General features: G+C 43.7%; 1 protein-coding gene across 1 annotated transcript; it reads left to right on the top strand.

Moving 5' to 3' along the window:
• Positions 1-10,860: 10,860 nt before the first annotated feature.
• On the top strand, positions 10,861-12,561 carry LOC138515325 (general transcription factor II-I repeat domain-containing protein 2-like). The gene has a single exon (XM_069630218.1). It carries the CDS (start codon positions 10,861-10,863, stop codon positions 12,559-12,561), a length of 1,701 nt encoding a protein of 566 aa, XP_069486319.1.
• Positions 12,562-16,781: the final 4,220 nt, after the last annotated feature.

Here is a 16,781-nt window from a genome sequence, read left to right as displayed (position 1 = left end):
GATCAGACTCTTCTAGAAACCTCAATGTTTTTCCAGGAGAAAAGGGGAAAGGAAGAGAAAGAGGGTGAGGGGCGGGGCCGGCTGCAGGAGGGCCAGAGTTCACAGAAGGAGAAGGGAGAGGAGATGGAGGAGGCCAGAGGGTGGACAGAATGTCCTGGATTTTAGAGATGAAGTGAGAGGCAAGGGCTGTGCAAAGGGCCTGGGAGGTGACAGGAGAGGTAGACACTTCAGCAGGGTTGGCCAGCTCTTTGCAGTTTTTGAAGAGTTTGGCTGAGTTGTTAGATGCCGCAGAGACAGGGGCTTGGATCGGGGCTCGCTACTTAGTTAGGACAAAGAGTCGGTATTGCCTTTGGAGCAAGCGGCAGGCCAGTTTGTCAGAGGATGAACAAGAAGCCCTGCATTTCCTCTCGGCCCCCATCTTTTTGGCTTGTTTTTTTTGTTGGGTCAGCTGCAGAGTTGTTTCCCGCAACCCCTCATTAACCATATTATAGTTAGCAGGGATTGCAGGGGACAGCCCCCACAGCCATTTTTTTGGGGATGGCTGCAGGGGACACCACCGCAAACCCCAACTCACAATATAGTGAGCAAGGGTGCAGGGGAAAACCCTGCAGCCCCTTTCACCAAATGTGTGATTTGGTTGAACTTTTCGGCCATCGGATTTTTCGACCAGCCGAAATTCAGCCAAATCACACATTCAGTATGTTTTATTCTGTCATTTTGGCCAAAACCATTGAGGCCAGAAGGAAGAGGAGAGGTACACCCATTTGGAGAGGAAAGAGGTTAGCTGACCAGGAGGCTGATAGATAGTAGCCACAGTAAGAGAGAAGCCGGGAGAGAGAAAAAGCCTGCAGACAAGGCATTCGAAAGAGGAGTAGGTCTGTGTGGGTGTGATAGCGGCAGGAATCCACTCAGGGAAAATCAGGGCTACACCCCCTCTGGCCTGGGATGATCTGGGTGCGGAGAGGATCTTGTAGCCATCAGGGAGGAGAGTGTCAACGTTTGTGACATAGCTGGCCATGATCCAAGTTTCAGTGAGACCGAGGACATCGAGGTCGAATTCTTCAAGGAGGCGGCAGATGCCAGAGGAGTGTTTAACAGCAGAGCGAGAGTGGCAAGATGAAGGTTGCCAGCCTTAAAGGCCTTCCGGGGAGGGGTACAAATACGCCCTGTGGAGGTGAAAGAGCCCAGGGGGGGACAGAAGAGGAGGGAAGAGAGGGCAAGGGGGGCAGGAGGGGGAAACAGGGAAGCAGGAGAAGGGAGAGGGGACAGCAGGAGAAGAAAGGAAATTGATGAGGCAAGGGAAGGATTTATCAAAGAGTAGGAGGTTGGCCTGAGAACCTTGGACCATGACAGTGCATTTAGGTAGACATTAATGGTGACCTTAGAGGAGCTGAAGGGGGCCATGAGGGCTTCCAAGCAGTTGCCACCATTAATGGAAGAGGAGGAGAAAGGATAGAGCACAGAGATCACACGAAGAGTCCATAGATCTGGCGAAGGAACGACATAGAGGATGTCGGTGAGGGTCTGTCTGGAGGAAGCGCTGGAAAAAGTGTCAGCGATAGGGAGACCAGGGTTAGAGGCCAAGATATCCTTTATGAACTTCTTCCTACCAGACTTAGTGAGAAGGGAAGGATAGTCAATGGAGACACAGTTGGGGAAGATAGGAGAAACAGAACGTGCCATGGGAGAGGTAGAGAGAAGGGGGGGCAGGGAAGCAGGAGAAGGGAGAGGGGACAGCAGGAGAAGAAAGGAAATTGATGCATCAAGGGAAGCGCCTATCAAAGAGTAGGAAGTTGGCCTGAGGACCTTGGACCATGACAGTGGGCCTCATTATGACCCAGGCATTAAGGGTTAACGCCGTCGTTAACCCTTAACGCCTATTCTGATTTTAACGGCTGCTCTTAGCAGCCGTTAAAATCCATGGCGCTAACCTGCCATGATGCTAATTACGCCACCATAATTTACGGTGGCATAATTAGCGCCTTCCCCACTCCCATTATGCCCTATGGGGCAAAAATGGGAATGGGGAAGGGAAAATGGGAAATGGGGATTTACCGCCCCACTCACCTTGAAATGGGGCGGTGAATCCGCCATCCACCAAGGTGTAAACATAGTTTACACCATGGTGGTAAAGTTGGCGCAATTAGCACCTGGGTCGTAATGACCCCCAGTGCCATTTAGGTAGACATTAATGGTGACCTTAGAGGAGTCGAAGGGGGCCATGAGGGCTTCCCAGCAGTTGCCCCCGTTAATGGAAGAGGAGGAGAAAGGATAGAGCACAGAGATCACACGAAGAGTCCATAGATCTGGCGAAGGAACGACGTAGAGGTTGTCGGTGAGGGTCTGTCTGGATGAAGCGCTGGAAAAAGTGTCAGCGATAGGGAGACCAGGGTTAGAGGCCAAGATATCCTTTTTGAACTTCTTCCTACAAGACTTAGTGAGAAGGGAAGGATAGTCAATGGAGAAACAGTTGGAGAAGATAGGAGAAACAGAAAGTTCCATGGGAGAGGAAATAGAGAAGAGGGGGCAGCGGGTAATAGGAGAACAAGTAGAGCGGTCCAGTCACTGGGCCAGTAGAATACAGAAAAAAGTATGTATTACAAGCGAATGGCACAGCAAGTTTCCAAAACACAGCTAGATTTGAAATTAAGCTAAATGTAAAAGCACAAGCTAAATGCAAAACAGCTAGATTTGAAATTAAGCTAAATGCAAAAACACATGTTAATTGCAAAACACAGCAAGATTTGAAATTAAGGTAAATGCAAAAATATAAGCTAAATGCAAAACACAGCTAGATTGTGGCAATGGAGAAACAAGCACTGAATACACAAAGGACCTCAGGGCCACCAGATGATATGGGCCCAAATCCAGAACTGCGTGCAGATCGGCAGGTGCGTGATGAATAAAAAGATAAAGGCACTCAGAATGTGCAAATTCGATTTTTCTTGCTTCATTTTTTCTTTTTTTTTCTTTAAAAGGAGAAAAGATACGGATGCCATAAAACCTTATGTGGTATTCCTACCTCTTTGCATCAGGTGAAATGCAGCAGCTCAACCTCCAGGCGAGCGCTTGGTGCAGGTAAGGAGCTGATGGTGGAAACTCTGGTGTAATCAGCAGCCCAGCCGAGTGAAAAGGGGCCCAGGAAGTGGGCCTTTGGATGAGGGGGGTGGCTAAAGCCTGCCGGTCCCCCCTTGGGTAGATGAAGGAAATGCTGGCCAATGGCTGAGATAACAGGCAGGCCAGGCAGGGCTCAGTACCAGAAAGAAGGTGGCAACATCTTTAATTTGTGGCAATGGAGAAACAAACACTGAATACACCTAGGACCTCAGGGCCAATCAGACGATATGGGCCCAAATCTAGAACTGCGAGCAGCGCGGCAGGCGCGTGATGTATGAAAAGATAAAGGCACTCAGAATGTGCAATTTTGATTTTTCTTGCTTCGTTTTTTTTCGTTTCCTTTTAAAGGAGAAAAGAAACGGACACCAGAAAACCTTAGATGGTATTCCTACCTCTGTGCATCAGGCCAACGGCAGCAGCTCAACCTCCAGGCGAGTGCTTGGTGCAGGTAAGGATCTGATGGTGGAAGCTCTGGTGTAATCAGCAGCCCAGCCGAGTGAAAAGGGGCCCAGGAAGTGGGCATTTGGATGAGGGGGCTGGCTAAAGCCTGCCGGTCCCCGATTGGGTAGATGAAGGAAATACTGCCCAATGGCTGAGCTATCAGGCAGGGCTCCGAACCAGAAAAAAGGTGGCAGCCATCTTTACATTTCTGGCAATGGAGAAACAAACACTGAATACACAAAGGACCTCAGGGCCACCAGATTATATGGCCCCAAATCCAGAACTGCATGCAGCGCGGCAGGCGCATGATGAATAAAAAGATAAAGGCACTCAGAATGTGCAATTTCGATTTTTCTTGCTTCATTTTTTCTTTGTTTTTAAAAGGAGAAAAGAAACGGATGCCAGAAAACCTTAGATGGTATTCCTACCTCTGTGCATCAGGCCAAATGCAGCAGCTAAACCTCCAGGTGAGCATTTGATGCAGGTAAGGAGCTTATGGTGGAAAATCTGGTGTAATCAGCAGCCCAGCTGAGTGAAAAGGGGCCCAGCAAGTTGGCCTTTGGACAAGGGGGCAAGATAAAGCCTGCCGGTCCCCAATTGGGTAGATGAAGGAAATGTTGGCCAATGGCTGAGCTAGCAGGTGGGTCAGGCAGGGCTCAGTACCAGAAAGAAGGTGGCGGACATCTTTAAATTTGTGGCCATGGAGAAACAAGCACTGAATACACAAAGGACCTCAGGGCCATCCAGAACTGCGTGCAGCGCGGCAGGCGCGTGATGAATAAAAAAATAAAGGCACTCACAACGAGCAAATTCGATTTGTCTTGCTTCCTTTTTTCTTTTTTTTCTTTAAAAGGAGAAAAGATACGGATGCCAGAAAACCTTAAGTGGTATTTCTACCTCTGTGCATCAGGTGAAATGCAGCAGCCTAACCTCCACGAGAGCCAGGTAAGGAGCTGATGGTGGAAGCTCTGGTGTAATCAGCAGCCTAGCCGAGTGAAAAGGGGCCAAGGAAGTGGGCCTTTGGATGAGGGGGCTGGCTAAAGCCTGGTGGTCCCCGATTGGGTAGATGAAGGAAATGCTGGCCAATAGCTGACATAGCAGGCAGGTCAGGCAGGGCTCAGAACCAGAAAGAAGGTGGCGACATCTTTAAATTCGTGGCAATGCAGAATCAAGCACTGAATACACAAAGGACTTCAGGGCCATCAGATGATATGGGCCAAATCCAGAGCTGCTTGCAGTGCGGCAGGCACGTGTTAAATGAAAAGATAAAGGCACTCAGAATATGCAATTACGATTTGTCTTGCTTAGTTTTTTTTTTGTTTTAAAGGAGAAAAGAAACGGATGCCACAAAACCTTTGATGGTATTCCTACCTCTGTGCATCAGATGAAATGCAGCAGCTCAACCTCCACGCGAGCGTTTCGTGCAGGTAAGGAGCTGATGGTAGAAGCTCTGGTATAATCAGCAGCCCATCCGAGTGAAAAGGGGCCCTGGAAGTGGGCCTTTGGAAGAGGGGGCCGGCTAAAGCCTGCCTGTCCCCGATTGGGTAGATGAAGGAAATACTGCCTAATGGCTGAGCTATCAGGCAGGGCTCCGAACCAGAAAAAAGGTGGCAGCCATCTTTACATTTCTGGCAATGGGGAAACAAACACTGAATACACAAAGGTCCGCAGGGCCACGAGATGACCTGGGCCCAAATCTAGAACTGCATGCATTGCAGCAGGCATGTGATGAATAAAAAGATGAAAGGGTTGTCTGCACGGAAGTAGAGTTAAACAGTAAAAACATTTTAAAGTAGTGTTTTTAAATCTGTAGATACAAATCCTGCAGTTAATGCAACAATTTCTAGTGTTGAGGATAGTTTTAAAAATGTTGTAGTTGAAATAGGAGATATGCCAACCAAAGGTTTTTCCTACAATCAACAGTGTTTTTAGTGAAAGTAAAACAAGTTTTTGTTTTCAAATGTGTTACTATCTAGTAAAAAAGGAAAGATCTTTTTGAAAAAAAGGTATCGAATGTGCTATGAATTTGAAACAGAGGAATAAGGATATATTTAGTAAAATGTACCACTCCTGAGTTTTTACCAATCTTTGGAGAAGCGTGAAACCATAATCTAGATATGTGGTAAAACATTTTTTGCAAAAGAAAAAAGTAGAAGCAATCATTAAGAACGCTTTGGATATGAAAAGAAAATTGTTCATTTTCGTATTAAATGACCTAAACAAATTGCTTAAGGTGACTACACCATTCTATACAAATATACAAACAGTTCATGTGCTTAAACATGACAATGTTTGTGACATCTTTGGTGAGATTAGGAACACACTTCTCATACTGAAAGATTTTTTAATGAGGAGAGTCGAATTCAAGGAAATAATGTTCCACTAGCTATTGATGAGAGTGGACATAGCTATGAAGTCTGAAATGGTGTGATTTCTAAAAAAGAAGAAATCATACAGTGTAATAATACAGAAATGGAAACTGTAGGTCAGTCAAAAATAAAGCTAAAGAAGGATTGTGAAGTATGGACTTGCAACTTTTTGTGCAGTATTGATAAGTTTTCTTGTAACGTTTTAAAGAGGTTTTTGCAAGTATTACACAAACATGATAATGTTCAAAGGCAGATTAAGATGCTACAAGAATAGATGACTGAGACGTTCGTGGAAAAAATAGGACTTTTGGTTCACTCTCTAACTTGTCTTGATAAAAGTAGATGATAAAAGTAGTTTCATCATGTACAGATGCTGGCTGCATATCATACTAAAATTAGGTACCTTATAGTTAAACTGTATTAGTGCAAAACACCAAGTTTGTCTCTTGCAATTTTAAATCAAAAACCTTTGACTGGAATTGTAGAAAGTTTAGTTTCTACAATGCAACTGATAAATATGATGCATTTAAAAGAGTATGGGGTCATTCAGAGTTGGGCGGTAGCCATGGTGCTAGTAGCACCATGGCTGCCTCCCATACTGGGTCCGGTTCCGCTCTGGTTGAATGGGGACTTACCGGGTCATTCCGACCCTGGAGTATCCGGTAAGTCCCCATTCAACCAACCATTCCCCATTCCCATTTGAGCTCCTATAGGGCTCAATGGGAATGGGGAAGGCGCTAATAACGGGCCCGCGAATAGCAGGCCCATTATTAGCGCCCTGGTCCCTTAGCGGACCCGTAAAGGAAGTGTGGTCAGACCACACGTCCTGTACGGTTCCCGCTAAGGGACCTCATAATTGGGCGGTAAGGGATTACCGGCACTGGTCTCCTTAGCGCCAAACTCAGAATAACCTCCTATGTGTATGTACATGAAACACTTACAGGAAGTGGAAGTGATGATCATATGCTTTATAAGGATCAGATTTTTTAACAGTATAAAAGAAGTATTGCAATGTTTGAGTTGTCTTCTACTGAAAGACCTGACATTGTTTGTGTATCTTGTTGATGCACTTTTTTATAAGTCTCAAGTGCACCTAGTGTATGTTGAGAACAACATTTAACACACTGTAGAAGATGTTTGGAAAGAAATGTTTCTGTATTTGTTTGTAGAAGAACGATTTGATGCAAGTGATGCACTTTACGTTTGTAGACACTGGCCCTCATTACGACCTTGGCGGAGAACCATGGTGCTATTAGCACCATGGTCCATGGCGCTAAGCTGCCAACTCCGCCATGGTGGTTGGCGGACTTACCGCCCCATTCCGACCTTGGCGGGGCGGTAAGTCCCCAATCCCCATTTACCCTTCCCCATTCCCATTTTTGCCCCATAGGGCATAATGGGAGTGGGGAAGGCGTTAATTACGCCACCGTAAATTACGGTGGCGTAATTAACAATGAGGTCCCTTAGCGCCATGGATTTTAACACCTGCTAAAAGCAGGTGTTAAATCCGCCATGGCGCTAAGGGAACTCGTACTCAGGCGGTAAGGGTCGGCGAAGTTTACGCCGGCGTAAACCCCTTACCGCCTGGGTCGTAATGAGGGCCACTGTGTTGGATTTTTATAATCAAACACGTATTCCACCAAGAAGTGTCTTAAACGATATGGTAGTGAATGATATCCCTCTTGTGCTTCAAAAATGTAACATATTTTAAGTGATTGCATTGCAAACAGTTCAATCTTTTCAAGTTATTGTTAGACTGCAAACAAAGATACCAAATCTGCCTAAGAAGTCATTAGTGCAAGGTGTGAGAGGCAAAGTTGTGTATTTACCCCTAAATTTGAAAGAAAATGTTAATACTCAAGTAGTGAAGCATGACATTGCAGATTCTTTGTTTGTTTTAGTAAATGGTGGTGCCACTAAAGATAAGAGAATTTGGCAACAGCTTATCGATATTGGAAAACTGAAAACTGCATTGGTGTTTCTATTGGAGTACAATGATTTATACAAAGGCAGTCTGACTGAACCAGACCTGTCTATGCTTGATGATGAGTCAACAAACAAGAGAAGTGAAGGTCAGTTTCAGCGTCTATCTGTTGCAGAAGGGAATAGTTTGTATGAACATTACACTATTCATCTTCTACACTCACGTGAAGTCATAAGCAACAGTTTAGAATTGTATCAAATGAAAGCAATGAAAGATGCAGCAATTAGTATCTGGGAAAAGACATTAGAAGGCCATTCCAACTGTTACTGGAGGGAGATTGTATGATCGGAAAGTGTGCATCTCTGCTTCAGAATATCGTTGTAAAAGAATGTATTCAGAAGATTCACAATTCAGCACCAATGTTGAATATATTTTTCACTTATTTGTATGAAAGTGAATTTTCGACATTATGTTTCTGTTGCTCATACACTTCAGACCGGAACTAGATTTAAAAATCTTTCTGCATGTGAGATACTGCAACAGGTGAAAGAAAGAAATGCAGTTTTAGAGGGCAAACCTACGAATATTCTTGCTACAATGAGAGGAGCTAAAGTATATTGGTAAAGGTGACACTCCGAGGTTAGATGCTGAATCAGAAACTTGGGATCTCCAACCCGGTTTGTGACTTTAAGTTGCACTGAGTATGGTTGGGATGATCGTGCAGAGTGGATTCGGGAAACTAATGCAGAGAAAGACAACATAGAGCACAGGACATCAGGAGAACTGTGTTCTATGGACCCTGTAAGTGTATCATGGTTTTTTCATCACAGATTTTTAGCCATGTAACACTTTATATGTAATAATGAAAATGGTCCACTCGTCCCTGTAGAACATTTCTTTTGGAGGAGAGAGTACCAGTTACGTGGGGCTCCACATATACATGTGATGTTGTGGATTAAAGATGCTCCTCAGTTTGGTAAGGAAAATGATGGGTGTGTGATGGAGTTCATTGAAAAACATGTTACTTGTTCTATTCCAGCTCAGAACGTGAATGCTGATCTACGGAACAAGGCGGAAAGGTTTCAAAATCATTCATGTGGAACGGACCGTCAGAGAAAATACAAACGTAAAGCCAAGTACTACACCCAGTGCAGATTTGGCTTTCCAAGGCTTGTGACACCAGTTGCTCGAATGAATAGTATAATGGCATCTATTAGACATCATGTTACCTGTAAGTCAAAAAGAAATACCTTTCATTGAAAAAGAAATAAGGAATGCCAATGTATTAATGATTACAATCCTGTCATTGCTCAGCTATGGAATGCAAATACTGATGTACAGTTTATTGCTGATAATTCAACGGCTGTTGCTCGTTATGTTAAGCATACATGACAAAAGCAGAAAAGCGAAATGCAGCTGAAGTATTGGCAGATTTATCGTCAGATAAAAGTCTCAGTCAGTAACCTTTAAGCTTTGGTTTGAAGATGCTTTCACATAGAGAGTGTGGTAGCTATGAAGCTGCAGATTGGCTAACTATTTAGCCTCTGTATGGACGTAGTATTAATGTAGTTTGGTTAAGTCTTGGACCAGCTAGTACTACAAATCGGGTATTGAAGCCTTTGACTGAAACCGAGCAGTTAGCTGAATCAGCACCTGACAGTACAGAGATTTTCAAAACCAACTTGATTGATACATATTATCCAAATCGATCTGAATTGTTGGAGGATTTTTGTTTATGTGAAGTAGCACAACGCTACTCATATTGAAATATTGAAGCAAACAGTGACAGAAGACGGTTCAAAGTACATGGATGTAGTGGTTGTCTAGTGAGACATGAAAAGCCAAGTCTCATTTACCACATGAAACTGTCTTGCCAAAGTGCAGAGAAAATGCTATTATTTTATTTTTGTATTTTTCAGTTGTTCTTCCCATGACATGCAGGAAGTGATTTACTTGGACGTTTTGAAACTTTTGAAAAATATTTTTTTGCTAAAAAATGCTTAATTACATATCCAAAATGTGAGCAGTATTTGCACTTACTGGGGAAAGAACTGCATCAAGAAGAACTTTTGGCAGCTGTATTGGCAGTCAAGATTCTGCAGCAGGAAGTCAAAATATTCTTGGTGAGCTAATTATTCAAACTGTTGTTGAACTTGCAATGGAGGAAGTAGAAATTGCATTGCAACAAAGTAAAGTTGCAGATGTGAATTGTGATGAAATGGTTAGTAAACTTAATATAGAGCAAAAAGAAGTTCATAATAAATTTAAAGATGGGTACTTAAATGGTTTACTGCAGTGGTCCTCAAACTACGGCCCGCGGGCCACATGCGGCCCACGGAGCGCATTTACCCGGCCCGCCGGGTGTTTTAGCCTCAGGACATCCTTGTGTTTCCGAAAGATGCTTTCGGAACACAAGGATGCCTCTGAGAAGTCCCTGCGAACCGCGTTTACTTTAAAAACGCGGGGACCGCTGGGAGTAGGCGCACGCAGCGATGTCACTGACGTCCCATGCGTGCGCACGCCCATGGAAACCTAGGCGGAGAAGCAGAGAAGAAAGGACGCGCGCTGGAGGTAAGTGTTTACCAGCGGCGCGTCCCTTCGGTGTTCTGACCACCGGTCCTGCTATGGCCGGAGCGGTGGTCAGAAGGGATGTCCCGATACCAGTATCGGGACTGATACCAGGCATTTTTATGGTATCGGGGACTCGTTTAGAGTCCCCGATACCATGCCCGGTGCATAAGCCCCGCAATGTGGGGGGAACTATACTGTCAATGTAATGTGGGGGGAACTATACTGTCAAAGTAATGTGGGGGAACATACTGCCAGCCTAATGTGGGGGGAACTATACTGCCAACCTAATGTGGGGGACTATACTGCCAGCCTAATGTGGGGGAACTATACTGCCAGCCTAATGTGGGGGACTATATTGCACCTAATGTGGGGGAATGTTGCTGGTATATTGTTTTTATTGGTATTTTACTAATAGCAATTTGGAATCCCTAGGAAACAATGATGTCAAGAAATAGAAAAATTGACTCGGAGTGTAGGATATTCAAAGAACAGTGGACTTATGATTACTTTTCCATACAGTACAAGGAAAGAGCTGTGTGTCTGATATGCCAGAATATAGTGTCTGTGTTCAAAGAATACAATTTGCATCGACACTATGAAACTCAACATAAAGATAAATATGATTGTTTGGTCGGAGAAGTGAGAAAAGATAAAATATTAAAACTGAAAAATACATTGACAGCTCAGCTAAATACTTTTGTGAAGCAGAAGCAGCTAAATATTTCATCACTGAGAGCAAGTTTTCAAGTTGCCAAGCTAATAGCGTGCACTGGCAGACCATTCGTGGAGGGAGAATTTGTTAAAGAATGCCTTCTTTCTGTTGCCAAAGAGATGTGTCCAGAGAAGGCCGATTTATTTAGTACAGTGAGTCTTTCAGGACCTACACTTACACGGAGGATTGAAGAAATGGGAGACAATCTGTATCAGCATTTGCAAACCCTGACAAAAAAACTTTCCTATTTTTCCTTGGCACTTGACGAAAGCAATGATGTTCGTGATTCTGCACAACTTTTAATTTTTATTCGTGGGACGAATGACAATTTCGAAGTCACAGAAGAGCTTGCTGCACTGCAAAGCATCAAAGGAACAACTACAGGAGAGGATATCTATGAAAAGGTTTGCCAAACTTTGAATGGTTGTGAGCTGGACTGGGCTAAACTAGCCAGTGTGACAACTGATGGTGCTCCTAGCATGGTGGGGTCTAAGAAAGGAGTAATTGCTCGCATTAACCAAGAGATGGACAAACATAATTATTCTCATCCAATAGCCATACACTGCCTCATCCACCAACAAGCGCTGTGTAGTAAATCACTGAAGTTTGACTCTGTTATGACAATTGTGGTATCTTGTGTTAACTTCATTAGAGCTCATGCACTAAAGCACAGACAATTTCAGGAATTTCTGTCTGAGCTAAATGCTGACTATGGAGATGTTCTGTACCACACAGAAGTCCGTTGGCTGAGTCGAGGGAGAGTTTTGAAACGTTTCTATGACTTACTTCCACAGATTACAGCTTTTCTTCTTTCAAAAAACAAAGAAGTACCAGAGCTCAATGATGCAGAATGGAAATGGCACCTTGCCTTTCTAACAGATGTAACAGAGCTACTCAACAGTTTCAATGTGCAACTTCAAGGAAAAGGGAAGCTCATCTGTGATATGCAATCACATGTCAAAGCATTTGAAGTAAAATTAGGCCTCCTCATCAAACAAGTGAAGGAGGAAAACTTCTGCCATCTACCCACAACTCAAAATCTGTTAGCGGAAAAACCATTGGTTGCATTCCCAAACAAAACATGTGTGGATTCACTAGAAAAATTGCAAAAGGAGTTCCAATTTAGATTTAAAGAGCTTCATCTCCATGAACAGGACATACAGCTTTTCCGTAACCCATTTTCTATTGACATTGAAAATGTGGATACAATTTACCAAATGGAACTGGCTGAACTGCAGAATTGTGACTCTCTGAAAGACGCATTCAAGTCAAGCAGCCTTCATAGTTTCTATGCATCTCTCCCTTCCGAGACATATCCTCATCTCAGGAACCATGCACTCAAAATGGCAACCATCTTTGGCAGCACTTATGTCTGTGAACAGACTTTTTCAAAGAATGAAACATCTGAAATCTCCAACCAGATCTAGACTAACGGATGAACACTTGCATCACTTGTTACGACTACCAGTGACAAATATGGAACCGGACATTGACCATCTCGTTAGCCAAAAGCAGGCCCATAGTTCCCATTGAAATACTGGTACGTTTGTTGATTTAACTTTACTTGTTCTTCATTTTAAATATTGTATTTATTGTATTTATTCCGTTTTGTTTCTTCACTTCAAAATAAGATATATGCAGTGTGCATAGGTATTTGTTCATAGTTTTTTTTTTTAACTATAGTCCGGCCCTCCAACGGTCTGAGGGACCGTTAACATGGCCCCCTGTTTAAAAAGTTTGAGGACCACTGGTTTACTGCATGAGAAGCGCACAGGCTCCTGTATGCAATACAGACCTGTACAGACCTGTATTGTTGTATGTTGGTGGACAAGCAGGAACAGGTACATCTTTTTTAATTAATGCAATAAGAGCTATGTTTCAGGCTTTGCCCTTGGAAGGTATGGCAGAGCTGGAAGCACTTGCACTCACAGCCGTGGTTCTACAGGGCACGGTCTAGTCCTCACATAAGATGGCCACTAAGTGTTTATCTACGTTCACTTCCTGTGAAACGGTGCGTTGTAGCCATATTTTCCCTTGGGACGACGCTGCAGTGTTTTCACAGTTCCCTCGTTGTTTCCAGTGCTCTCGTAAATACCCTTTGATCTGCTTATAAGCTTCTTTCTTCCCTCATTCGCCTTCCGTATACTATACTTTGTTCCCCCCACTCCACCTTTTGTGCTGCTTGGTCTGCATACTCCTTACATGGACATATCTGTCTTATTGCTACGGTAACTCTCTGTGACCGTTGCTATTGCACTTACTGTATTCCTCTCTTTGGACCTTCTTTAGGCTTGTAATATAGGCTTGTTTCTTCTATTCAGCAACTTTCTATTCTATCCGCTGCTTTTGTGTTCCTCGCATTCACTCTTTTGATTCTGGACTTGTTCTGTCTCTGACTTCCTTCGGTCGTGGCAAGGATTCTTGCTCGTCTGCCATTAAGCGACAGCTCTGTTGTCTTCCTTCTTACTACACATCTCCCGGTATCAGTCAGCTCTTTAGTTCTTATTTTCTTTCGTCTGTCTACACCCTGCTTACTGTGGGTTACCTTTGTACCTCTCGGTTAATGTGCGGTTGGGATCGCATTTGCCTTGCTACCGATTCTTGTTTCCTGCACCCTGGACGGCTCATCCACTTCCTGTCGCTCTACCAGAGTACTGTGTATCTTTACTTTCATAGACCACCCTGAGTATCCCTCCTGATCTGGGACCTACAACTGCCAGTACTTTGGTTACATTTCTACAGTGCTGCAAGTTTATGAAATCTACACCATATACCTGTTTGGACATTGCTACAACCAGCTTCACCATACATCCAGCAATTTGAACCATACCATATACCTGTCTGGACATTTCAATGACCAGCTTGGAACCATCCATCCACCAGTTTGAACCATCCTATCTACTTAAACCACCATCAAGTATCCAGGTTTTTTTGGTGCCTGACAGCTTTTTCCCTGGTTTAGGGGTTTGGCTCCTTAGAGTTCTCCGAGATTTGGTACCTAGACCGGTCAAGGTGGCCTCTGAGGGAGGCCAAGAAGTCCAAGGAAAAAAAGGACCCAGACGTCAAGAAGACAAGAAGGAGGAAGCAGAAAGATCCCAGAGACAGGACAAGTGAAGGAGGAAAACTTCTGCCATCTACCCACAACTCAAAATCTGTTAGCGGAAAAACCATTGGTTGCATTCCCAAACAAAACATGTGTGGATTCACTAGAAAAATTGCAAAAGGAGTTCCAATTTAGATTTAAAGAGCTTCATCTCCATGAACAGGACATACAGCTTTTCCGTAACCCATTTTCTATTGACATTGAAAATGTGGATACAATTTACCAAATGGAACTGGCTGAACTGCAGAATTGTGACTCTCTGAAAGACGCATTCAAGTCAAGCAGCCTTCATAGTTTCTATGCATCTCTCCCTTCCGAGACATATCCTCATCTCAGGAACCATGCACTCAAAATGGCAACCATCTTTGGCAGCACTTATGTCTGTGAACAGACTTTTTCAAAGAATGAAACGTCTGAAATCTCCAACCAGATCTAGACTAACGGATGAACACTTGCATCACTTGTTACGACTAGCAGTGACAAATATGGAACCGGACATTGACCATCTCGTTAGCCAAAAGCAGGCCCATAGTTCCCATTGAAATACTGGTACGTTTGTTGATTTAACTTTACTTGTTCTTCATTTTAAATATTGTATTTATTGTATTTATTCCGTTTTGTTTCTTCACTTCAAAATAAGATATATGCAGTGTGCATAGGTATTTGTTCATAGTTTTTTTTTTTAACTATAGTCCGGCCCTCCAACGGTCTGAGGGACCGTTAACATGGCCCCCTGTTTAAAAAGTTTGAGGACCACTGGTTTACTGCATGAGAAGCGCACATGCTCCTGTATGCAATACAGACCTGTACAGACCTGTATTGTTGTATGTTGGTGGACAAGCAGGAACAGGTACATCTTTTTTAATTAATGCAATAAGAGCTATGTTTCAGGCTTTGCCCTTGGAAGGTATGGCAGAGCTGGAAGCACTTGCACTCACAGCCGTGGTTCTACAGGGCACGGTCTAGTCCTCACATAAGATGGCCACTAAGTGTTTATCTACGTTCACTTCCTGTGAAACGGTGCGTTGTAGCCATATTTTCCCTTGGGACGACGCTGCAGTGTTTTCACAGTTCCCTCGTTGTTTCCAGTGCTCTCGTAAATACCCTTTGATCTGCTTATTAGCTTCTTTCTTCCCTCATTCGCCTTCCGTATACTATACTTTGTTCCCCCCACTCCACCTTTTGTGCTGCTTGGTCTGCATACTCCTTACATGGACATATCTGTCTTATTGCTACGGTAACTCTCTGTGACCGTTGCTATTGCACTTACTGTATTCCTCTCTTTGGACCTTCTTTAGGCTTGTAATATAGGCTTGTTTCTTCTATTCAGCAATTTTCTATTCTATCCGCTGCTTTTGTGTTCCTCGCATTCACTCTTTTGATTGTGGACTTGTTCTGTCTCTGACTTCCTTCGGTCGTGGCAAGGATTCTTGCTCGTCTGCCATTAAGCGACAGCTCTGTTGTCTTCCTTCTTACTACACATCTCCCGGTATCAGTCAGCTCTTTAGTTCTTATTTTCTTTCGTCTGTCTACACCCTGCTTACTGTGGGTTACCTTTGTACCTCTCGGTTAATGTGCGGTTGGGATCGCATTTGCCTTGCTACCGATTCTTGTTTCCTGCACCCTGGACGGCTCATCCACTTCCTGTCGCTCTACCAGAGTACTGTGTATCTTTACTTTCATAGACCACCCTGAGTATCCCTCCTGATCTGGGACCTACAACTGCCAGTACTTTGGTGACATTTCTACAGTGCTGCAAGCTTATGAAATCTACACCATATACCTGTTTGGACATTGCTACAACCAGCTTCACCATACATCCAGCAATTTGAACCATACCATATACCTGTCTGGACATTTCAACGACTAGCTTGGAACCATCCATCCACCAGTTTGAACCATCCTATCTACTTAAACCACCATCAAGTATCCAGGTTTTTTTGGTGCCTGACAGCTTTTTCCCTGGTTTAGGGGTTTGGCTCCTTAGAGTTCTCCGAGATTTGGTACCTAGACCGGTCAAGGTGGCCTCTGAGGGAGGCCAAGAAGTCCAAGGAAAAAAAGGACCCAGACGTCAAGAAGACAAGAAGGAGGAAGCAGAGAGATCCCAGAGACAGCTCTTTCGAAGGTCAAGGTGAAGAGGAGGTTCGGGAGGGGTCCCCATTGTCTGACACTATGATCCAAAATGTATCAGATTCCTCTTTGTCATGTATTGTAACTGCTCCAACATGTTTAGCAGAATTTAATGTAGGAGGTGTTACTTTACATTGCCAGTTAATGTTATCTGTGAAGCATGACAACAAACTAGAATATCAGAAACTTGTATCAAGTGCAGCACAAGAAGTAGGAAAAGTTCTTAGAAAATTCAATACCTTGATTGTAGATGAAGTATAGTATGGTGTCTAACTTGATGCTAGCTTTAATTCACTTCTGAATGGCACAAGGTTTTGAAGACTAACTACAAAATTTTGTTTGGGTGTAAACATGTACTTGTTTTTGGAGACTTGTTACAATTAACTCCTGTGAAACGTCAACCACTTTTTACAA

Source organism: Ambystoma mexicanum, chromosome 6q (assembly GCF_040938575.1).
Source record: "Ambystoma mexicanum isolate Mex_15411 chromosome 6q, UKY_AmexF1_1, whole genome shotgun sequence".
Taxonomy (NCBI): Eukaryota; Metazoa; Chordata; class Amphibia; order Caudata; family Ambystomatidae; genus Ambystoma; species Ambystoma mexicanum.
This window is presented reverse-complemented; position numbering and strand designations above follow the sequence as displayed.